The 24129-nt window shown below is 38.3% G+C and overlaps 1 protein-coding gene across 1 annotated transcript in view; it reads right to left on the bottom strand.

Annotated features, from left to right (window-relative positions):
• ahr1b (aryl hydrocarbon receptor 1b) overlaps positions 1–24129 on the bottom strand; it is a 69988-nt gene that overhangs the window by 7075 nt on the left and 38784 nt on the right. The window contains exons 4-10 of the mRNA XM_036562062.1: positions 22237–22326; positions 20380–20506; positions 18528–18661; positions 16303–16505; positions 15884–15993; positions 12628–12769; positions 10820–12329 (exon numbers count right to left, since the gene is read on the bottom strand). Coding sequence (XP_036417955.1) covers positions 10820–12329; positions 12628–12769; positions 15884–15993; positions 16303–16505; positions 18528–18661; positions 20380–20506; positions 22237–22326 — 2316 coding nt within the window. The remainder of the gene's footprint in view (positions 1–10819; positions 12330–12627; positions 12770–15883; positions 15994–16302; positions 16506–18527; positions 18662–20379; positions 20507–22236; positions 22327–24129) is intronic.

Below are 24129 nucleotides of genomic sequence, written 5' to 3'. Positions count from 1 at the left end.
CAGCCTAACACACACTATATGCAAATAGATTTACATATATTTTTGGATTGTATGTAAACATTAAAAATTGAACATATTACATATATTTAATCTATGTATGTGCACATATTTCAGTGTATTGACATTGTGAAAATATATACTGTATATTCAAATGTTTAAAAATGGCATATTTAAATATAGACCTTATATATATATATAGACACCTTTAGATCCCATAAGTAAACCATCAACTACATTTAGAATCAGCCACTGGTCACCTGTTAAACCATTAGCATCCTTTACATTGTGATATCAACCCATTAACAAAGCCAAAACACATTACAAAACCTTCAGGAACCAACAGAAACACTTAATGGTTTCTATGTTTTATTTTCTTAGCAGGGATGCTACTGAATAACTTAACATCTTAACATCTTTCTCCTCTGCATTTTCAACTTCCTGAATCCTAAAAACACAAAAGCACTGTGATTTTTTAAATAATTTATCAGTACTGAAGCATAAAAATACTCATGGAAATGGCTGAAAGGCTTTCACTACACAGCAGAAGCCTAAATATGTGAGTACAGTGTCCAAAATCTCAGAAAACGAGTTAGAGAAGGTAGCTAGTTATGCTATGCTAGCACAGATAGCATCAGTAAGCAGACAATGCTAGCTGATGCAGAAAAACGTGGTTAAGCAGGTGAAATGTGAAAGGGCAGCAGGGGTTGAATAAGCAGGGTTTGTTTAAGATCATGAGCAGATCAGGACAGCTGCCAGCTAATCTTCCACAAGCCTGATGTTTTTATAGCAGCGGCCTCACGCTGCCAGAGTAGCAGCCATTATACTGGTAAAAGCTCTTTTTCACTGACAGACCAGCAGCAAGTTTGTCAGTGTTCTTCTAAAACCAGCAAAAATAACCTTTAAAAGTAAAAAAAAACACGGTATAGTTTGATTTAATCAAATCTTTTTTCACTCATGGAGAAATTGTGTGGAAAGTGCTGACTGTAAACTTTCAATCCAAACCACATTTGTGTTTCTAAGGACAAGAGAAGATATTTTATCATGATCTGAATGATGAAAAGTTATTGTTGTGTGTCTTTAAGCTTATATTTTTGCATCATTTTTATAATTTCTTGACATCAAAACAAAAGCATTCGTGCAAACTGACGTTAGCTTAGTGCTAACAAACCACTAGATCTCACAGGGATGCTAGCAGAAGTTAGCGTTTTCGTTGAAGTTAGTATTTTCCATGACGTCTTAACCATGATAGTGTTCTGTGTTCAGATCTACCACTTCAGCTTATAGTTAAAATACCTTTAAAGTCATCATTCAAAACACAAAAACACAATTTATGTTGAATAATAGATTAAATATGTTTATATATTATTGTTAAGTCCAAAAAACTACGAAAAATGGCACTGTAGCATCAAATCTCAACATTAAGAAATGTGAAGAAATGTGAATATACATGATTATGTAAATTGTAAGCCACTATTGCTGGTGGTTTAGCCTTCTCGCTAAGCTAACGCAATCCTTTAGTGCTACAGTGATCTAAATTAAAGCTTAAGCTAACAGCTCCACACACAAAACACAGATTTATATGCTTAGAATTGAGTCTTTATTCTCTAAATGTGTATCAGTGAAGCTTAAATGAGCCATAATGAACCTGGGTGGGTGTGTAATGCTGTTTAGGCATTCTCACTAAGCTAATGCTAGCTTCCAGTGCTAACAATGATATTAAAGTAAAAGTAGCTCAGTTTGTTCCTCGTGTTTTGACCGAGTTTTAACATTTAGGGCTCAAATTAAAGGCCTAGCTTTAATAAACATGGTTTGCTACTGAGTTTTGGGCATGTATAGAAAATATTTTGTGTGACTTCTAGTGTTTGTTAGCCACATTAGCCTTATAGCTCCAGTGTAAAAACTACAGAAGCACAATGTGGACACCAAAAATGTCTTGGCTTATCAACAACATTTCTGGTAAGAGGAAAAATGTGTCAGTTTTTTTGCCACCCAAATAATTCAAAGTAGCAATGAGCAAATATGTTAAAGGAAAAGCAAATGTTGGAAAAGCGCTAAGTCATTATACACCGTATCAGTGGGTTCAGCTTAAAATACTGCATTTGAGTTCATGGCCATGGTAGATTATGCAAGCAAATGACAAATGAATCAAATTCCAGCAGCCTGTAAACACAAACCTGAATAAATGGTACATTTCATATTTCAGCGCAGTGGAAACTGAAGGAGCCAAAAACTGGAATACATCAATTAAAGCAATGAGCCATACAACTATCAGGCATAGCATTATGACCACCTCCTTGTTTCTACGCTCATTGTCCATTTTATCAGCTCCACTTACTATATAGGTGCACTTTGTAGTTCTACAGTTACAGACTGTAGTCCATCTGTTTCTCTGCATGCTTTGTAAGCCCCCTTTTACCCTGTTCTTCAGTGGTCAGGACCCCCATGGACCCTCACAGAGAACGTACTATTTGGGTGGTGGATCATTCTCAGCACTGCAGTAACACTGATGTGATGGTGGTGTGTTAGTGTGTTGCGCTGGTACAAGTGGATCGGACACAGCAGTGCTGCTGGGGTTTTTAAACACTGTGTCCACTCACTGTCCACTCTATTACCTTGTCAGTCCACCTTGTAGATGTAAAGTCAGAGACGATAGCTCATCTGCTGCTGCACAGTTTGTGCTGGTCATCCTCTAGTCCTTCATCAGTGGTCACAGGACGCTGCCACAGGACGCTGTTGGCTGGATATTTTTGGTTGGTGGACTATTCTCAGTCCAGCAGTGACACTGAGGTGTTTAAAAACTCCAGCAGCACTGCTGTGTCTGATCCACTCAGACCAGCACAACACACACTAACACACCACCACCACGTCAGTGTCACTGCAGTGCTGAGAATGATCCACCACCCAAATAGTACCTGCTCTGTGAGGGTCCGTGGGGGTCCTGACCACTGAAGAACAGGGTAAAAGGGGGCTAACAAAGTATGCAGAGAAACAGATGGACTACAGTCTGTAACTGTAGAACTACAAAGTGCACCTATATAGTAAGTGGAGCTGATAAAATGGACAATGAGTGTAGAAATGAGGAGGTGGTCATAATGTTATGCCTGATCAGTGTATTTGGTCAATATATGTGATGTTTTAAATGTTCTGCATGTTAATTCTGGGTTATTATTCTCCAGCAGTTATTCTCTGAGTTTACCCTGACAAAGACTTTTATTGTAAAGGCAGGGCTAACCTTCCTTTGCTGTGTTTGTTCGGAGTTCAGAAGCGAGACAGTGCAGACCTGAGCTAATGCTAGAGCGAGCTGTTAGATAAAGCCTTGCTGAGGCCTTCAATATATCTAAATATGCTGCTTCAATACATTGAAATATATGCACATATGTAGATTAAATACATGTAATAGTGTACATTTTTAATATTTACATATATCCCAATAATATTCGTAAATCTACTTCCTTTGCATATGGTACATTAATAATATATTCATAATATACATGCTATTTATAACACTATTTAATTTTACTTCACATGCATGAAATTTATAATTACTAACATTAGTGAGATCCTGCTGGTGTGGGTTTCCTCTCTTTCAGTGATGCTCACACAGGTGTTAATAGTGACCCCTTGTGGAGAATGTTCTGCTGATCACGGCTGTATGATTCCTTGTTTATCATTCAAACTGCACATTAATCATAATTCATCAAGAACATGCATTTTAATCGATTTTTAATTCAGTAATAGTGACCTGACTGTGGGTGTGGATTTGTGTGTGTGAGGGTGCGCTGGGTAATGCAGTGGGCAGATTGTAGGTCAGAGCTGCTCACGCTTGACTGGACAGCACAGCTCTATTCTTCTTTCAGCTGAAAGCTTTGACCCTGAACACACACACACACACACACACACACGGCCCTGTAACACCCAACCAGGACTGCCCGCTAGGCACAGAGGTCTGAACTCTGTTTATTTATCTCTCTCTCTTTTCCTTTGTCGTTCTCTGTCCACTGGCAGTCGTATGCAAAAGTTTGAACACCCCCATGTAAGTAAAAATAAATGAACCCTTTATTGCGCAATGTTGCCTGAGGGCAACAAATCTGTTTTCATCACTTTACAATGACATGATGCATATTTATCATCAATAAAAGGAGTAATAATGAAGGGAGGAGCTTGAATAAACCTATAAAATGCTTTTACTTGCTCAGGATATTAAACGCTGGGCCTTTTTATACCTTTTTTTCTGGGAATGATGTGTTTCTTTCCTGAACATTTTCCCTCAGAAAAGCACATTTTCATGTGTCCTCCGTCAAAATTATGATGCACATCTGTTGGAGTGTGAAGTTCAGTAACAGTCAATCAGTGTCACAGAAACGTTAGGCAAAATTCAAAAAAGTTCAAGTGTGCTTGTTGCCTACAGGCAACACTGTTTGAGAGTGGAATGAATTAGCCAGTAGCGAATAAGGTGTCACTTACTCAGCCATTTGAGGGAACGCTGCAGTTATTATTTAGCTTTTCATTTAGAATTTTTTTCAAAATTTTAGAATAATTTGTGTTATTGTTTATTTTTGTGCAATATTAGTGGCTAGAAGACCATTCCAGTTAATACTGTCATGTAGCATTCAGTGTACATCGCTTTTTTTTAATTAAATGATACTTTTAATGTTTTAGAATGGTTCAAACTGTTATTTAAAATAAAAAAAAAATACATTTAAATAGATTTGGTCTTTGTTGCACAATGTTGCCTCAAGGCAACATACCCTAAAAGGACCTTTGCACATTTTTTTTCATTGATTATGATTTCAATAATCAGGTCAATTTTATGCAAGAAAACTGAACCAAATAATTTATAAAATATTGGTTTCATAGTGCGTATGAAAGAGTAGAGGGTTAACAAATCTTGAACAGAGAACACTCAAGTATGGCTTTTTTCTGCCAATTTTAAAACAGTTTAAAACATTGAAAAAAAAAAAGTAAAATATAAACGTTTGCACAGCCATATTTTATGTTTATTTTTTATCCAATATGTTAAATTCAGCAAATAAACAGTAATTGTGTATTAAAGTGTGCAGAAGTGTGTTCTCTGTAGGGGATGTGTTCACTTATTTACACTTCGAAAATCAATCAAAATCAATTAAAAAATTAATTTACCAGGGGTGCACAAACTTTTGCATACGACTGTATACTGTTTGGCAGTTCTGGCCTTGGATAGTTATGCTGTTACTTGATCAGGATAAAAAAAGGTAAGTATTTTGTTACAGTTACAGAAAAAAGGCAGTAATCGGATTACAGATATAGCTGTGTGCAAAAGTTTGCGCACCCCTGGTGAAAATTCCATAAATTTGCTGAAAATAACTGATAAATTTTTATGCACAATTACTGTTTATTTGCTGGATTTAACATGTGAGAGAAAAAATTAAACATAAAATGCAGCCTGTGCAAAAGTTATGGCACATTTTGTGATATATATTTTTTGTTTTTTTTTCCGACATGTTAAACTCAACAAATAAATAGAAATTGTGCACTAAAGTCTGCAGAAAAGTTTAAATTTTAAATAAATTTAAGTTCTCTGTAGAGAATGTTTTTACTTAGAAAATCAACAAAACTTGTCATTTGATGGGGAGTGTTCAAACTTCTGCATTTGACTGTACATATTAAAAATACAATGATTAATAACATAATTACATTCTCACCATTTTTGATCATCCAGTGAGATTTTTCAAACAGCAAAAATGGAACATGTATTTTATTCTGTTCAAATTTTGCCAACTTTCACAGGTGACATGGACTTCACCAATCTCTGTTGTGCCTGTGGTTGGCATAGCAACAACCAAACAGACCGAAACTTGTAACAAATGTTAAAAAGTTTGTCCTCTGCTTCATCACATATGGAGTTCATTTCCCAAAACCCCCATGAAAAAAGGGGAAATTGCGTTTCATAATACAGTGCAGTTTTCTTGTTTGCCGTGTTTAAAAATGGTTAAAATTTGTTTTGACTTTATTTTATCAGCTTTAAGAAAGACAGGTAATCCAAAAGTATCAAAAAATTAAAAATATCATATTGAGTTACTTCAATATAACATTCTTTTGGATTAGGTTACAGACGTTTAAACAGGAGATCAGTGATTTATACAAGAATACACTCGTAAAGTAACCCTCCCAGCTCTGGGTAGCGCTCTATGGCAATACTGACCTTTGTCATACTGATATCTCCAGGCTGCTATATGCAAATGAGATTACAGTTTCCATAGTGTTTCTGAATGTTTAGATTAATCATGGTATTCATGTTATCCAACATTGTGATATACAACGCAAGGCGTCTCGCAGTCGCAACCGTAGTATCTACAATCGTGCAGCTGTAACAACAACAATAACTACAACCCAAACAGTCAGGACTCCAGCATGGTGTCCTAGATGTGGTGAGAAGGACTTGTTAAGCCTAATGAGAGCAGACAGAGGCCCACACTGTCCAGTTAGAGCCCCATAGTCTCCCACTACACTGGAGGCCCATAGTGTCCCTCTGCATTCCACTGCAGCACAGATTAGCACACAATTCTCCAAACTGTGTAACAGTTTTCATTTATACAAGAAGCTCTAGCCCTGCGTCCCAGCACCAACTAGCCACATCTCTCCATCTCAGCGGTCAATATGTGGCTGTTGACCTCTACTCTGCTTTGGTTGCATTTTGGTGTTACTAATATGTATTAATTTTTGTTCAGTTATTTTATACATATGACCAAATATTCAGTTCATGTTGAAAAAAAAGAAAAAAATTATGTGAAATATGATGGTCACGTCTTGACGACTATTTTGACCTAGAATTGTTGTTAATGACCTCTTAATTTTCTAATTTTCATCAGTTCACTTCATTGAAAAAGGTTGTTTGTGTTATAGCATGTTATTCTTATTATAAACATTAGGCTTGTATAGATTTAACATGTTTTTATTATTTTAACCATGATAGTGTTCAAACCACTTTAGCCTTCATTGCTGTCAAATAGTTAACATACCCTTTAAACCATCATTCAAAACACAAAAACATAATCAATGTTGAATAATACATTGTTAAATATGTTTATATATTATTGTTATGTCCAAAAAACTACTAAAAATGGCCTTGTAGCATCAAATCTCAACTTTAAGAAATGTGAAGCTCTATGAATATATATAATTATGCAAATTGTAAGCCACTATTGCTGGTGGTTTAGCCTTCTCGCTAAGCTAACGTAAGCCACTGGTGCTACGAGGATCTAAATTAACGCTTAAGCTAACAGCTCCACACACAAAAACACAGATTTACCTGCTCAGATTTAAGTCTTTATTCTCTAGATTTGTATCAGTGAAGCTTAGATGAGCCATAATGAACCTGTGTGGTTGTGTGTAATGCTGTGTAGGCATTCTCGCTAAGCTAACGCTAACTTCTGGTGCTAACAAGGGAGCAAAAGTAGCTTAAAGCTAACAGCTCAACACACAAATATACAGGTTTGCTTGTTCAGATTTGAGTCTTTATCCTCTAAATTTGCCTTAAATCAGCATCAGTGAACCGGAATTGTTGGTTTAGGATTCTCGCTAATGTTAGCCTCCGGTGCTAACATGGATATTCAAGCAAAATTAGCTTAATCTATCAGCTCCACACACAAAAACACTCAGATTTGTCTTTATCCTCTAAATTTGTGTCAGAGAAGCTTCAGTGAGCTAGAATCAAGCTTTAGCATGCTAAGCTACTGCAGAAGAACGCTACCTGCTACTAGAAGAGCTCCAAACAACACATTTGACGGTTTATTAGAATGTAAATTTGACACAATCCTTATTTTAAATACCAACAGCATATATATCTATTTTAGCTAACGGCTTACAGCACAGTCCAAACGTTTCAGAGAAGTTAGCTACGTTAGCGCAGGCATGTTTTATAGCTGCAAGAAAGTTTCTTGTCACCACGTTGTAATCCTCTAATTAACAATGGATAGTCCACTTTACATGCTTTGTAGATACTTAATTTTCAAGCTACATTCAACTGAATATCTATTAAACTGACCATAATTTTCTTTAACCCTAAACCTGCTCTAATCCTAACCCTAACCTTAACCTCAACCCAAAACCTAAACCCAACCCTCACCCTGCTCCAAGCCCTAACCCCACCACTGTTTAGAAAGTTTTAACAGATAATTGATCAATTTGAACATCTGTAGATAATCTATAGGGAATGATAGTGGACTATTCAAATACGTTAGTATTTTAGTATTTTTTGATGGCTTCAAACTCTTTCTTGTTGTATGAAACTACGTACGTAGCGCCCCACGAAGAGATTTTTTTGAATGTACTAAGAAGTCTGTGCTTCCAATAGGGATAGACAATATGGCAAAAATACAATATCACGATACTCCAAGAAATTTTAACGATATGTGACGATATTTTTTTTTTTGTTGAAAAAAATGTAAGTTGAAAAAGACACAAAAGAACGAGTAGTGCCACATTTTAAGCTACAGTCCAAAACTATGAGCTCAATGACTTAAACAGGTGAAAAAAAATGTGAAATCAACTCTATAGTAACACATTTGATGCAAAATTCAGTCCGTATAAGCATAATAAACCATGCAAGAGGAGTTAACCATTTAAAAACACATGGTGAGTGCCTCATATGGGGATTCCTGTCAATGTTGCAACCAACCCAAAAATGATCCTTGTATTATGACGTATATTTTCACTGACATTGATAAATCCATGGGCCGTCAACATTGGCCGATATTGTCAGCCAACAAATGTATCATCTGGACTCTAACTGTAGGCTAAAAGCCCTCCCTGCCAGAGAAGGAAAAGGCCAAAATCGTGCCTGTTGGAAAAATAGCATGCGGACCACCGGACAAGACAAGAGACAAAAAGCCCCCTGCTGTGGCGGGAAGTACTGCAGTGGGCCCAGCTATCTCTACTTAGCTCCAAACCAAACCATGATATGGCAAAAGCACTGCACTGCTCTCTAACTGGCAGTCAAAACAAACAGACTGACTCTGAATATTACAGCAAACCATCACAGCAACACAGCCACAAATTCACCCGGAACACAGGATGGGATTAGCCGCGCAGAGAGAGAGAGGAAAAGAGCTGACAAGACAGAGAGCCGTGTTTTGTTTGGAGTTGTAGGAATTGCATGATTACGTTTCTATTTTAAGCACTTTCACAGAACTATCCTTAGAAGCTCTCATCTCTTTAGAAATATTCCAGGAACCAGCTATTCTAAGAGAACCCGCAATTAGCTTCCGATGCTAATGGCACTGATCTCTGTCAGTACATTACCCTGTAGTGACCTAATTATACGATTCCACGTAAAGTCCCGCTAAGCCACTAGCTACCATCCTCTGTTCTCTATCCCAGGTGAAAGAGAAAATGTGTGTTAAGTGCTGTTCGGACGGGATATCTGTTCCAAGGAGAGGAGCGGATGTGCTTCTCAGATTTTAATCCACCATGTTGGTCGTTTTTATGGAAGATTCCAGTGGTTTTTACGTCATATAAAGCAAATCAAAGAAATAGCCCCAGGTTATATTAATCCAAAACTATAAAATTAAACCATTGAAAAAATTCCAGGTTATTTTAATTCTATACTATACAGCGAACTACAGAAATAACCCCAGGTTATCTTAATCCTGTGCTATAAAGCAAACTGCATAAATAACCCCAGGTTATTTTAATCCAATGCCATAAAACAAACAATAGAAATAATCCCAGGTTATATTAATCCCATGCTATAAAGCAAACTGCATGAACAACCTTAAATAATTTTAATCCCATTCTATAAACTAATTGTAGAAATAATCTCAGGTTATATTAATTGAAATAACCCAGAGTATATTATCTCGTACTATACTATGAACCGTAGAAATAACACCAGGTTATATTAATCCTATGCTACAAAGTGAATCATAGAAATAACCCAGGTTATATTAATCCCATGCTACAGTGTGAACCATAGAAATAACCCAGGTTATATTAATCCTGTGTTGCAAAGTAACACATTGAAATAACCCAGGTTATAATAATCCCATACTATAGTACAAACTATAAAAACAAGCCCAGGTTATATTAATCCTGTGCTACAAAGTGAACCATACAAATAACCCAGGTTATATTAATCCTGTGCTACAAAGTGAACCATGGAAATAACCCAGATTATATTAATCTCATACTCTAGTATGAACCATAGAAATAACATCAGGTTATATTAATCTTGTGCCACAAAGTAAACAATAGAAGTAGCCATGGTTATATTCATTCCATACTATAGTATGAACCATAGAAATAATCTCAGGTTATATTAATCCTGGGCTACAAAGTGAATCATAGAAATAACCCAGGTTATATTAATCCTGTGCTACAAAATGAACCATAGAATTAACCCAGGTTATATTAATCCTGTGCTACAGGTGAACCATAGAAATAGCCCAGGTTATACTAATCCTGTACTATGGTACAAACTGTAGAAATAAAACCAGATTATATGAATCCCATACTATAGTAGTATAACCCCAGGCTTTATTAATTTGGTGCCCTAAAATGAACTGTAGAAATAATCTCAGGCTACATTAATCCAGTATTATGAATTAAAACATAGAAAAAAAACACTCAAAGAAACATTTACTTGTAATCACTGTGGTCCAAATCAAGCCAACTTGTTTCGTCCCACCAACCACAGGATTATTGTAAGACTAAATAAATCAGGACTACTTTGTTCAGCTTTCAAGCAACTGACCCTTCACTAAGCCCCCTTGGTTACTGTCCACCGTGGAGCTTCTTTTGGGGAACGTGATAGGAGGTAGCTGTAGGGTAGAACAGTTCTTACCTTGCTGTGGATGGTGTCATGTGGTGGGGCTGAGTCAAATATTTCATAGGCATCCAATGATGGGAGTTCCTGAGGTGGGGGCAAAACTAGGATATGCTCCAGTGAGGAGTTCTGATTGGTATAGGAGAAAAATGTGGGTGGGGCCTTTGGCTGTTGCTGCTTCTGATAAACCTGCTGAAAGGATGAGGATGTTGCGACAACACCCTGAAACTGGCATATGTCTCCTACTGAGTTACTATTCATTGTAAATTCCATCCCTGACCCAGTGGCGATATTGTAATCCACATGGGAATTCCCTGCACAAGATCCACTGGCTGAGGGGTCCACCTGGTTTATGAAGTTGTATCCTTGCCATTGGGCATCACTGTAGACCCCATTGTGAGGGTCACTTTCATGAGAAGGTTTTTGTTTGTAGGGACACTGGGACTGAAGCTGGCCATCCTGCCAACTCTGTTGCTGTTTATTTGTTTCCGGCAACTTGCTATTGACCTCAGTGGGATCGTCCAGACTTGCCTGTGTGTGTTGAGGGATCCAGTGACCATTGTGGACCCCAGTAACTGCATTAACTAGTCCAGAGCTGTTCTGAGGTAGCCTGTCCACGTTGGTTTTGCTTCCCTGTGGCTCAGGTATCCAGGTATGACATTTATTGTGTAGAGACTGAGCACTCAGGTGCTGCTGCATCTGCTGTGAGAGTTGCAGGATAGGGGACACTTGCCTAGACAGGTGGTAGGGAAGGTACGTACTTGACACAGCAGTAGGGTCAGGCTCAGTGACAGGGCCAGGGGGAGGGACATAGGGCTCAGATGGACCTTGAACAGGGTCCAGAAGGTCCGGTACAGGAACAGGAACTTGACTGTCTCCATCGCAGGTAGAATCCACAGTCTGATTCTCCAGTGAATCGTGGATATAGGAGAGGATCTCGTTGTTGGTGAGGAGGTCGTTGAGGGATGGGATGTAATGTGGCTCCATCTCCACCCGGATCATCCTCTCATCCAGGAGAAGAAGCTCCAGATCCTCAGCGTTCAGTCCAAGGTTCTCCAGTGCATTGAACAACTCACTGTTGGAGCAGTTCTCCTCACTCTCCAAGGATAGAGAGTCCAGTGTGGAAAGCAGGGGGTCAAAACTCGACAGATCTGGCTTGGAGCCTCCAGTTATGGTGTCTGGCACACAGTCCCACCTTTCTCCAGTTGCAGAAAAAGCACTAGTTTGTCCAAGCTCACCAAACAGGCTGCTGTGGTATGGTAGTTTGGGCTCTACTGCAGGTTGGCAGACGTACACAGACTCGTCCTGCCTCATCATTGCCCCCAGCAGGGAACTTGGGTCCAGCGAATCTTTGAAGCCTTTGTCCCCCTTTCCCTTCTTGGCCCTGCCACTCTTGCCTTTGGTTAGCATGTTGTTAGGGAAGCCAGGAATAGGGTAACTGGTCTCGTACAGCAAGGCCTCCCCTGTGGCAAAGGTGAAAGGGAGGTGCATGGAGCGTTTCCTCAGATGCTCGCCTCCTTCTTCCTCTCTGGAGGTGGGAAGAGATTTGCATTACGAGAGACACAAAATATAGCATGATAAACCAGATCCTACAAAGCTAGCATGCTAAATTGCCACTGATTGATTGACTGATTTTATTAGACCATGCCATATAACAAACAGAATTGTCATAATAAAAAATCAGAAGTCAGGAATAAAACTACTAATACACTTTCCGTCATTGGCCATAAGACCGGAAAGTCAAACAAAATCAGCAATAACTACAGCCTTGACGAGAGATCCCATGTGAAGAACAGTTCATTCTTCACTTGAGTACGCAGACTTACCCGAGTGGCCTCTGTGTAGCGATGATATAGTCAGGCTTGCCATTCTTGTACACGAGTCTAGCGTTGGCTTGCACCCATTTCCAACGGTTGTCCTTTGTGAGGAGTCGGAACACCGTCAGGCCACTCTCCCCAGTCTTAATCACTGCAAAACAATCAACCAGGCATGGGGTATCAACCAGTATAGCCTCCAATCCAGTGGTTCTCTTGGCCTTGAGTACTCTCCAAATATTTGTGTTTTTTATACTGCTTAATTCATTGTATTTGTTTAGCACTTTCTGCAACAAACACTGTTACACTAGCTTTACACAAGTCCATACTTCATAATGAGGGGGTACAGAGGCAAGAAATAGCTTCCAAAGAAGGCAAATGGTTGAACCCTTCAGTATATTACCCCAAAAGCATTAATGTAGCTAAAAACAAATAACAGTGGTTGGAGAAAGGTTAACATTACTACACAAATGTGGAAATGTTAATTGGTCTCCAACTAATAGATTTTAAAACCTTAGGTATCGTCTGATACTGAGACGAATCTGATATTTTTTCTTTAAAGCTGATATGAAATGCGCTCATCCCCTTGGGCTTTGATTCGGGGTTCGTCTTCACCTGGAGTTGCTTCTTGCCAGCTCTCGTGGCCGTCATCGGGGCCCAAGGGACGGCCGCATGCCATAGCTGCACTATGCAAGATTTTTTGGTAAAATTAATAATAAAATTACTGAGTCATGAGATAAAAACAGGCTAAAATATGGTGTGCATGCAAAGCCTGAAATAATCGTTTAGAAGTCAGATGCTTTTTTACATATCAACATCACACACAGGTTCGAAAAGAATCCGGCTCAATGTTTGGGTCTCAAATACAAAACCAAGACTAACCTGCACTGTTAGAAATAAAGGTTCTGTTCAGGTACATTTTTCGTTCATCAAGATACAAACAATGTAAATGTTCCCTCAAAGGTGGTTTTAAGGTCCAATTGTACACCTTAAATAAGTTGTACCAGGTGAAAAGTTCGTATTTGTACCTTTTCATAAACGAATGTTTTAAAACAGAACAATAAAATAAAAAGCCTGGAGACGAGACGGGGTGTGTGGAGTCAGTACAACTTCAAGTTTTGACTAAGCACTCTCTGCATACTATTTCAATCGCATTTGCAGTCGCCAGATTCATCCGCTTAGGGGTAAGGGGCCAGAAGCACAACCCATGTTAGAACGTTGAGTGCAACTACACATTTCCACCAGAGGGGTCACCAAAGCACAATTACACAGCAAAGCTTTGAAAACTACTAAGTTGAAGTACTACAGTGAAGCACTTCAGTTGTGATAAGCTTTACTCTTCCATTTTTACTGTTAACTTTCATTTGTGGGCAAAAACTCAGGGAGACTGGAACCGAGGCATCTTTGGGTTTGGCATATTCCTGCACAAATCTATGCTTTGGGCCCCATATTAAATTCCTCATATGGGTTTTTGACCCTAGTTAACATTTCTATCCACTCTTTGCGGCACAGCTTTGCCCAATCTCCTCTATAATCTGAGGGATTATGGGAAAATACGTCTCTCTCCCTAACTCTCTCTGCTCAGTTCAGCTCAGTTCTATGAGCTTTACTGCTTTGTTTTTAAGCAAGTAAACATGATGCCAATATCAATGGCACGGAACCAGCATTAACATTTCACATATATTATAATATTATGTCACAAATGCATATTAGCAACTATAATCATTATAAGGGTACAAGATTTTATTAAATTGAACATGGACAATACAAATAGTGACATCAACACATCCAATTTTCCTTCTCTCACAGTCTTTTACAACAAAAGAAGGCACCAGTTGTGACCCTCAACTTGTCAGTACAGCATCAAGGCCAGTGTCACTTCCTGTGGTTAAGTCAGAGGATTGGCTTGGATGTAAATCCCTCCCCATCTGATCCACGCCGGGTGGGGGTGGGGAGATTGGGTCACTGTAAAAGGGCTCTAGCTAAGCGTCCAGCACAAATCACTTCTAGGGTCATTGGGTTTATTTCAGACACTAATCTACTGGCTGAGGGTCAACAGAAAAAGAGAGAGAGGGAGAGTAAGAGAGCAAACCATGCCTATAATATTAGGTGAATGGAAGTTAGCTGCATTGCTAATGATGCTATTAGTTAGTGCTAATTTCTCTTGTAATTCCCCTGGCGGTTCTGTTTAGAACTATGAACACTCAGAGAACCATTTACATGATTAAATGGTTCTTTGCATGGTGAAAGGAGTCTTCAGATTGATGGAGAGTGTGTTTTATATGATTCTGTATAGAACCTTCTTCTGTATAGAAATGGTTTTATGTACCGACCACAAAGGGTTCTACTATTGCTACAGGCTTTTCAAAAAGGTTCTATAGAGAACCATCTACAGCACATTCACCATTAATCTGAATAATCATTTCACGATGCTAAGAACCTTTTAATCATGCAAAGCGTTCTTTGAGTTCTACACAGAACCATTTTCTTTACTAAAGAACCCTTGAAGAACCATATTTTGAGAGTGTGTACTACTAACCCAAATTGAACCCTCAGGTTCTTCTAAGCCTTCAGAGAAGACCTAATGATTTAATGCATTCATATTTAATAGAATCATCATGCTTGTTTTATATAAACTCTGCAAGTTTTGCAGTAATGGTTTTATTTCATTGTTAAGCTTTAGTGAAACAAGATCTTGAAACAGCCCAACAGAAAATTGTCCAATCAGGATTGTCTTCTCTGTGGTATCTAGGTAAGCGAGCTCTCCCATTGGTTAGGACTTTAGGAGCTGAACTGAAGGCCTTACATGCCAGATCAACTACCAACGTAATAAGGAAGTGACTGGGGACACACCCAATTATGTTTTGATTTACAATGGGTGGGCCAAACTTTGAAAAACATCACTCTAGGCCTTCTGGAAGTTCTGGATACATCCCTGATTCTGAATACAAGCCAGTCTAAGGTTTCAGGTGGTTGTTAAGAATGTTAACCTGCATCATACAAGGTAAACTACATGTTAACATCTGTTACGAGCTTCAGCTTAAACATATGGAATGACTCTAACAAGCTTCAGTTATGTGGTTAATCTACAACGGCCAAACAGTGTTGCACCAGCGTTACCGTAGTGCTAACATACTATTAGAAATCTCATTGGGCCGCTGGCCGAAATTAGCATTATCATAGAGGTGGGTTGTTTTCTTGGCCTGATCTGAAGGCCTAGCTCTGATGGTTCACCACTGGTAATCAAACAAGGCTGAAAATAACTTACTGCGAACGTGGTTCTCTGCGCAGTACAACATGTCGGCTGCGTGGATGAACTGGTAACCGGTTCCTCTGACTCTTAATTCTGCCTCGGTGTAGCCCAGAACGATCTTACCCCTGCAAAACACACAACACCGTCATCAAGGACAACATTAGCACTAGAATAATCACATCTGGAGAACCCTCACTGTCCACTTTATCAGAAACCCCTCCACCTTGTTGGTGTACAGTTAGAGACTTTAGCCGAGTGAGGCCGTTGAGTGGTCAGTTTGGGGTAGAGGGAGGCTGATGAATTGCATACGCCAACAGATGGACCACAGTCTCTATGTGTACACCTATAAAGTGGACGTGTAAGGTAGGTGGACAGTGAGTGGACAGTAGAGTCTGTGATAAAGAACTCTTAGAGTGTAAAGAAAAGGCCGTTACTTGGCGTCACAGGCCATTGGAGTGAAGTCCAGCTTGTGCTTGGTTCTGAAGATCATGTTTTTGGTGCGGATCTCCAGAATGGAGGGAGGCTGGAGGGGTGTGGCTACAGCAAACAGGGCCAGCTGGGGCGGGACCTGACCCCCATCGTCCAGTCGTCTGTTCTGCCCGTGGAGGAACTTGAGACGGCCCTGTAGATTCAGCGCCTGCCAAATGAAAAGTCAACACTGGAATTTTATTTTGCACAACAGCAAAGGGTTTGCAGGTAACAACTGATGGTAGAGACAGAAATCCATCCATGACACTTTCTATCACGAGGGCCTGTGCATTAAATACTGTATATAATATTTATAATACCACTTATATAACCTTTGTCTAATACTACAGCAGTACTGCACATAATACTCTATATAACACTGAAATTATACTGTGTATAATATCCTAAATCATCCTATATAACACTATATAACACAATATATTGGTCTATATGATTCTACAGAAATGCTGTAGGTACATCATTCAATAGGAATACTGTATTAAATAGTCCTATATAATACTACCATAATACTTTATATGATGCCCTGTATAACACCACAGTAATAATATAATTCCCTATTTAATATCTGCCCTATATACCTATATAGTATTATATAGGGCATAATATACAGTATTATTGTAGTGTTGTATATGGCATTATATAGGGCACAATATACAGTGTTATTGTAGCATTATATAGGGCATTACATTACTACAATAATACCATATATAATGCCCTGTATAATACTGTAATAAAAAATTATTACAGTAATTCCATATATAATACTTTCTACTACTATATATTCCATATATAATACTGAAGTAATACCGCAATAGTACTGTGTGTATAAATATATATATATATATATATATATATATATATATATATATACAGTACTATTGATTTTTTAATGGAATTGTGGATGTTAATTAACAACAGGATTTTTTTACAGTAAAATACAGTATTCATCATTTCCTGTAAAACCACTGTAAATTACTGTGAGTTGGATGTTGAGCTGTATCTGCACAGGATTATGGGATATGACAGTTAAAAAGACAAATATTTTAATAAAAAACTTCTGAAATTTTGTCACATTCATGCAAATTATTAGCAAAGGTAAAATGTGAAAAATACGTATCTACATTTAAAATGCACATTTGAGAAATTCTGCGCATGTACAGCGCAAAACAGTCAGAAATACATACAGTACATTACTGGCTACTATGTAAGCTATGCAAAATAGGTAAAAATACAGGAGATTACTGTACTTTAATTAAAGCTTATTACTGTAAGTGTACAGCAGAACGCAGCTACATCACAGTAATCCTGTCGAGTCCCAGTATACAGTAAATTCAGTAAATTATTTGAAAAATCTGCTAAAATACTGAATTTCGCCTAAAAGATACTGATTTCGACTCTTCGGCAGAGCTAACTAGGCTGAATTTGAAATGAAAACTGACCCTGTAACAGAACTGAGGCCGACCCCCTGCTCACTAGGCTCCTCCTAGCTGTGGCGTGGACATTATATGACCAGCAATACAGTGATTATCACAGCAAAGGGCCACTGTGACGTCTGACCCACTTGCTTAGTCAAACCGAACATGCTAAACCACTGAGTCAGAGAGAATCCAGCCGAGTCCAATCCAGGACATGTATGACACATACTCCCCGTGCTGGTGGGGCTATTCTGGGTCAGGGAGAATCACAGGCCACAGCTAACACCTACAGAAATCTAATATATAACAATATACATCGACTGGCCACTTCATTAAAACCACCTCCTTGTTTCTACACTCACTGTCCACTTTATCAGCTCCAGCACAACATACACTAACACACCACCACCACATCAGTATCACTGCAGTGCTGAGCATGACCCCCCTGTTCTGTGGGGGTCCTGACCATTGAAGAACAGGGTAACAAAGTATGCAGAGAAACAGATGGACTACAGTCTGTAACTGTAGAACTACAAAGTGCTCCTATACGGTCAGTGGAGCTGATAAAGTGGACAGTGAGTGTAGAAACAAGGATAAAAGGTTTTTTTATTTACATTTACATATTTAACAGACCTGAGTAATTAAGCAGAGCGTTGGGAATTCTGTCCCCTCTGAAAGTTCAAATTAACTGAATCCGGGCACATTTCAGTCCAGCTTCCTCTTCAAATGAGCTTTCAGGAGCTGAAGCTACTCACCAGAAACCCGGAGGAGTTGTCGAGGAGGCAGCGGAAGCGGCAGACAAAGCTCCGTTCCAGGAAGGAGGAGTTTTCAGGCGGGAGCTGCTCGGGGTTGTAGGTCACCAGAGCTGAGCTGGAGACGCCGTCTCCATCTGAGAGAGACACAAAGTGTATCTTTGTAGGGTAGGTACAAAGTAGGTTAGGTGTTTCTAATAAAGTGGCCAGTGAGTGGAAGGTCAAGGTGGGTGTTTCTAATAAAGTGGCCAATTAGTGGAAGCACAAGATGGGTGTTTCTAATAAAGTGGCCAGTGAGTGGACATACAAGGTTGGCGTTTCTAATAAATTGGCCAGTTAGTGGAAGCACAAAGTAGGTGTTTCTAATAAAGTGGCCAGTTAGTGGAAGCGCAAGGTAGGTGTTTCTAATAAAGTGGCCAGTTAGTGGAAACACAAAGGTGGGTGTCTCTAATAAAGTGACCTGTTAGAGGAAGTATAAGGTCAGTGTTTCTCATATAGTGGACAGTTAGTGGAAATACAAGGGGGCAATAACTGATGCTTCAAAACATCCATAAAATATTGAAATATTACAATTCAAGCTATTTTGCAGTTATTAAGGTTTATAAATAAGACTTCATTTTACAGTAAAGTGAGTGGAATGAGACAAATATTTTCGACCCGTCTCGTGCAGAGACTATTTGTTGTGCTGTAACATTTCCCGCTCAGCAGTAGTCCTGCTAAAGGTCACTCTCTCTTCCCAAAACTCACTCTCTCTGTCTATGAGTGCTTTTTTCTGTTAAACTAGCGCTCTGTATCTGGCTGTTCGTGCTGAAGTCAGAGGGGTGAGGGGGTAAGAGGCTGAGGTGGGCAGTGATGGGAGGGGGTGTTTATCTGGGAGCGTTTGGGTGTGTCTTTCTGCCTCTGTGTGAGGGTGAATGTGTACGACTGTGTGCAGTTATTCATGTGTATGTGTTAATCTGTGCTCCTGTGTGTCTCATTGTACAAGGAACCTGAACACTAGACAAACTGGAGTCCCCACTTTTAGTAAAGGCTAAGTAAGTATATTCTTTTCCTCGCCCACTTTATATTTGAACCAAAATTTGACTGTACATGCTTACATGAGCACATTAGCACAATTATAGTTACTTTACTCATTATTATATCAGTTTCCCTAAAACTGTCACTGTCAAACTAATACATACTGTACATAAACTGAAACATACTGTATATAAACTAATGTATAATCTGATATGTATTTTATACAAACTGATACATACTGTATATAGACTGATATATATTGTATGTAAACTGATGTATACTATATAAAAACTGATACATATTGTATGTAACATGATATAGGCCTATACTGTATATAAACTGAAATATGTAGTATATACATGCATATATACTGTATGTACATCAATATATATACTGTATATAAACATACATATATATATATATATATATATATATATATATAAACTGATACATATATGAACTATGTTAACTGAAATATACTGATACATATGTTATATAAGTTGATATACACTGTATATAAACTGATAAATATGATATGTAACTGATAAATATGATATGACTGGTATATACTGTATATAAACTGAAACTGTTTATAACCCCTGTCACAAACAATTCTTATATTCTTTACAGTGGCGTATTCTTCACATCAAACCAGTCTGAATGACTTTTTGAAATTTTGAAACTGGGAAAATTCCTCAACCAATCAGCTTCCTGATGCAGTGTAGTGTTTATCAAACATGAGTGTGCTGGCTAGTGTTAAGAAGGACAGCTCACAGCTTTGGTCCCCATCAGGCCCAAAGTGTATGAGTGTGTGTGAATGTGAATGTATGTGTCTTACCTTGTGGGGACTCGTGGGTCGGGGCTGCAGTGGATGGGGGGTTGAGGGCCCAATGCAGGTTCCGTCTAAAAGCCTGCTGATCCTCTGTATGAATCAGCTCAAACACTGACTGGTGCATTACATCCGTCTGAGAGAGAGAGAGAGAGAGAGATAGAGAGAGAGAGACAGAGAGAGAGAGAGAGAGACATAGAGACATTGACATACAGTAATACAGCATTGCTCTGCCATACAGTTTGGGCTCTTTCTCTTCTCAAGTCTACACAAACATCATTAAGCAGCACTGTTTTTTTCTATAAACCCATTCAATATGCAGTATTACTGTAGCAGTAAAGAATTATATACAATATTACAGTAATAAAAGTGTTATATACAATATATATACAATATTACTGTGTTAATAGAAGTTTTAAATACAATATTATATGCAGCATTACAGTAATAAAAATGTTATATACAGTATTATGTACACGATTATTGTAGTAGTAATTATGTACAGTATTACATACAGTATTACTGTAATAGTGTTGTATATAGTATTATTGTTGTAGCATTTTATACTTATAATTATATACAATATTACTGTAGTAGTACTGTTACATACAATATTATATATAATATAACTGTAGTATTGTTGCACACATTACAATATTACATACAATATTGCTGTAGTAGTGTTATGTACTGTATTACATACAGTATTACTGTAATCATAGTGCTATATACAGTATTATGTACAACATTATTGTAGTAGTACAGTATTACATACGGTATTGTTGTAATTGTGCTATATACAATATTATATAGAGTATTACTGTAGTAGTGTTATATACAGTATTGTATACAGTATAAGTGTAGTACTGTTATATTCAATATTACAGAGTATTACTGTAGTAGTGTTATATACAAAATGATATAGTGATACTGCAGTAGTATTACCGTAGTACCATTTACAGCAAGGTTCGAAATACAGGAGGTCCTGGGGGTCTGGGACCCCCTAAGTAACCACGTGGACCCCCTGAATGTCTCAAAATCAAAATTCTGGAGGGTCACAGTGCCGCTATGGTGAGTGAGTTAGCAGCCAGCCACCGATGAAGTAGCCAGCCAATGTGGGACCCCTGAATACGGGGGGGTATTTCCCACACTGATTTACAGTATTACATACAGTTTATATGCAGTATTATTACTGTAGTAGTATTATATACAGTATTACTGTATCAGTAGCATTGCAAATGGCCGCAAATGCCCCCTGTGACTTCACCGTTAGAATGAATCTGTGTATGTGTGCGTAGGTGTGTATCAGTGTGTGTGAGTCAGGTGATCAACTCTAATCGCTGTATGCAAACATGTGTGTTGGTAATACAGACAGTAAATACTATTAGCTGGATTAATCACTGTTAATCAGGATGGGCAGAACAGCAACCTGCTAAGTGTGTGTGTGTGCATATGTGTGTGTGTGTGTGTGTGTATTAATAACAGAGATAAGACTGACCAATATGTAACAATTAACCTGCAGGTGACCCCAATGGAATTACGTCCATCCCTTGCCCATCTATCTATCAATCCATTTTACAGTGCATGAGATTCAGACATGCAGTTAAACAGTGCTATGGGCACCATTTACATGTTTGTGTGTATAAACTTATCATAAAATTAATTCTACCATAATAATACATGTAATATTATTTACTGCTTTAATACTGTATATAATACTGGATATACAGTGTATAATGTTCTATCTAATGCTATAGTAACACTATATATAAATACTATGTTAATACTGGATATAATACTGTATATAATGCTACAGTGATAATGTATATACTATTTTATATAGTGTTACTGTGTGTTAAAGCTCACCTGATGGAATCCAAGGTAATCCTGAATCGTGTGTGAAGCGTAGAATATGATCCCTTCGGATGTGACCACCAGCACAAACCCACTGAGAGCCTGTAAACGAAAACAAACAAGCATACATAACACATAACAACAACATGTTTGCAACGCCGCTGGACAGTTATTTCCACTCATACAAGACCAGACTCCTCTCTGTCTGAATGGGGTGAGACCAAAACACTCGAAACTGAAGTTTACTGAATAACTGTTTAAAATACATATTTGAAATCAGTGGTAAAATCTGATGAAAACCTCATGAATATTTTGTAGCATTTGGCTCAACAACGCACACAATGGCTGGTTTTTCGCCTACTGTTGTTCTGGCTACTGCGCTTGCGCAGATCTCCACGACGGCAGTGACTTTTCCTGTGAGCACCACGATATTATCAACGCTTCTCCACTTGTGGCTTAACCAGCAAGCTGATGGGCTCTTTTTCCTGAAGGGCGGGGCTTTCTCCGCAAACAGACGCCATGTTGAGCATTATGAGCTTTCCTGTTCTTATTTTAACCAGTGACTCCTCTCCTCATTTACACCGTCTCTGGTATTTTTTGGCATGTAAACAGATTGCCTGTGTGCTTCATTAGTGTGGTAGCCACTGTAGTGCAAGATTTATACGTGAAGTTTCGGCTAATTTTGATAAGTTATAACGTTAGCTAACACTATAGCTGACTAACTACTGCTAGCAAACGTAAAAGCTTTCTTAGGCGCAGTTCACTGATTTAGTTTAGTGTCATTTAGTATATCGTTTATAGTGTACAAAAATAGTGTATCATGAGAGAATATAGTGTAAAGTGCAAAAATAAAATGTATAGTGTAAAAATATAATGTACAGTATAAGTAACAGACGGTTCTTCAAGAGTTATTTCGTACATAGAACCATAAACACTCAAAGAACCATTTGCATGCTTAAATGGTTCTTTGCATAGTGAAATGGTTCTTAAGATTGATGGAGAATGTGTTGTATATGGTTCTACATAGCACCAAAAATGGTTCTTCTATTGTTACGTTTAAAAGAAAAGAAGCCTTTTGGTGCGATATAGAACCTTTTTGAAACAGGAAACATATAACCATATACAACACGTTCTCCATCAATACGAAGAACCATTTCACCATGCAAAAAAACATTTAAACATGCAAATGGCTCTTTGAGTGTTATAGAACCATTCTATATAGAACCATAAAAATATTTTTTATTTATTATTCTTGTATATATTTAAGCAACAGAACATGAGAGGGAGTGTGTTATCGTGAAATAACATCACGGCTGTGATTTGGTCGCCGTAGATCATCACAGCCGTGATGTTATTGGCGATAACACACTCCTTGAGTGTTCTATTGCTTTAATACAGCAGTTAAATAAATACAGTAATAAATTAATAAACTGGGCCGTGAACGCGGCGTTTAATATGTTTTAATGTTCGCAGTTCCTTCACCGAATTATAGTTCCTTAACGAGCAGCTTGTTGTTACGTCAGAGTAACGAGCTCCGCCCACTCGCTGCACAGCCGGCAGTTCGTTCTCCAGCTCCACACAGAACAACTGACAGTTTGGGAATTTAGTGTCGTCTCATCTTCAGAGTCTGACCAAATCGGCTGTCGGTCAAATGTGATCTTAAAAGTGTCCATTTTCTGTTTGTGGCAAAGTAAAAAGGTTAAAATGTCTTGAGCGTCTCCTACAGCTGTCAAAGTCATTGCTTAGCAACGGCGTCTCAGCGGAGTGATACAGTGTTTGTGAAAAACCTGTGATGTTATGGTGAAATAACAGCACAGTTAGAGACGCTTCTCAACCAATCAGCCTGTGTGGCCGGAACTAACTGTTGTATAATGTACTATATAGTGTAAAAATGCAGTATGAAGT

Source organism: Colossoma macropomum, unplaced genomic scaffold (genome assembly GCF_904425465.1).
Source record: "Colossoma macropomum unplaced genomic scaffold, Colossoma_macropomum, whole genome shotgun sequence".
NCBI lineage: Eukaryota > Metazoa > Chordata > Actinopteri > Characiformes > Serrasalmidae > Colossoma > Colossoma macropomum.
The sequence above is the reverse complement of the archived record's forward strand: the minus strand, read 5'-3'. Positions and strand labels throughout refer to the sequence as shown.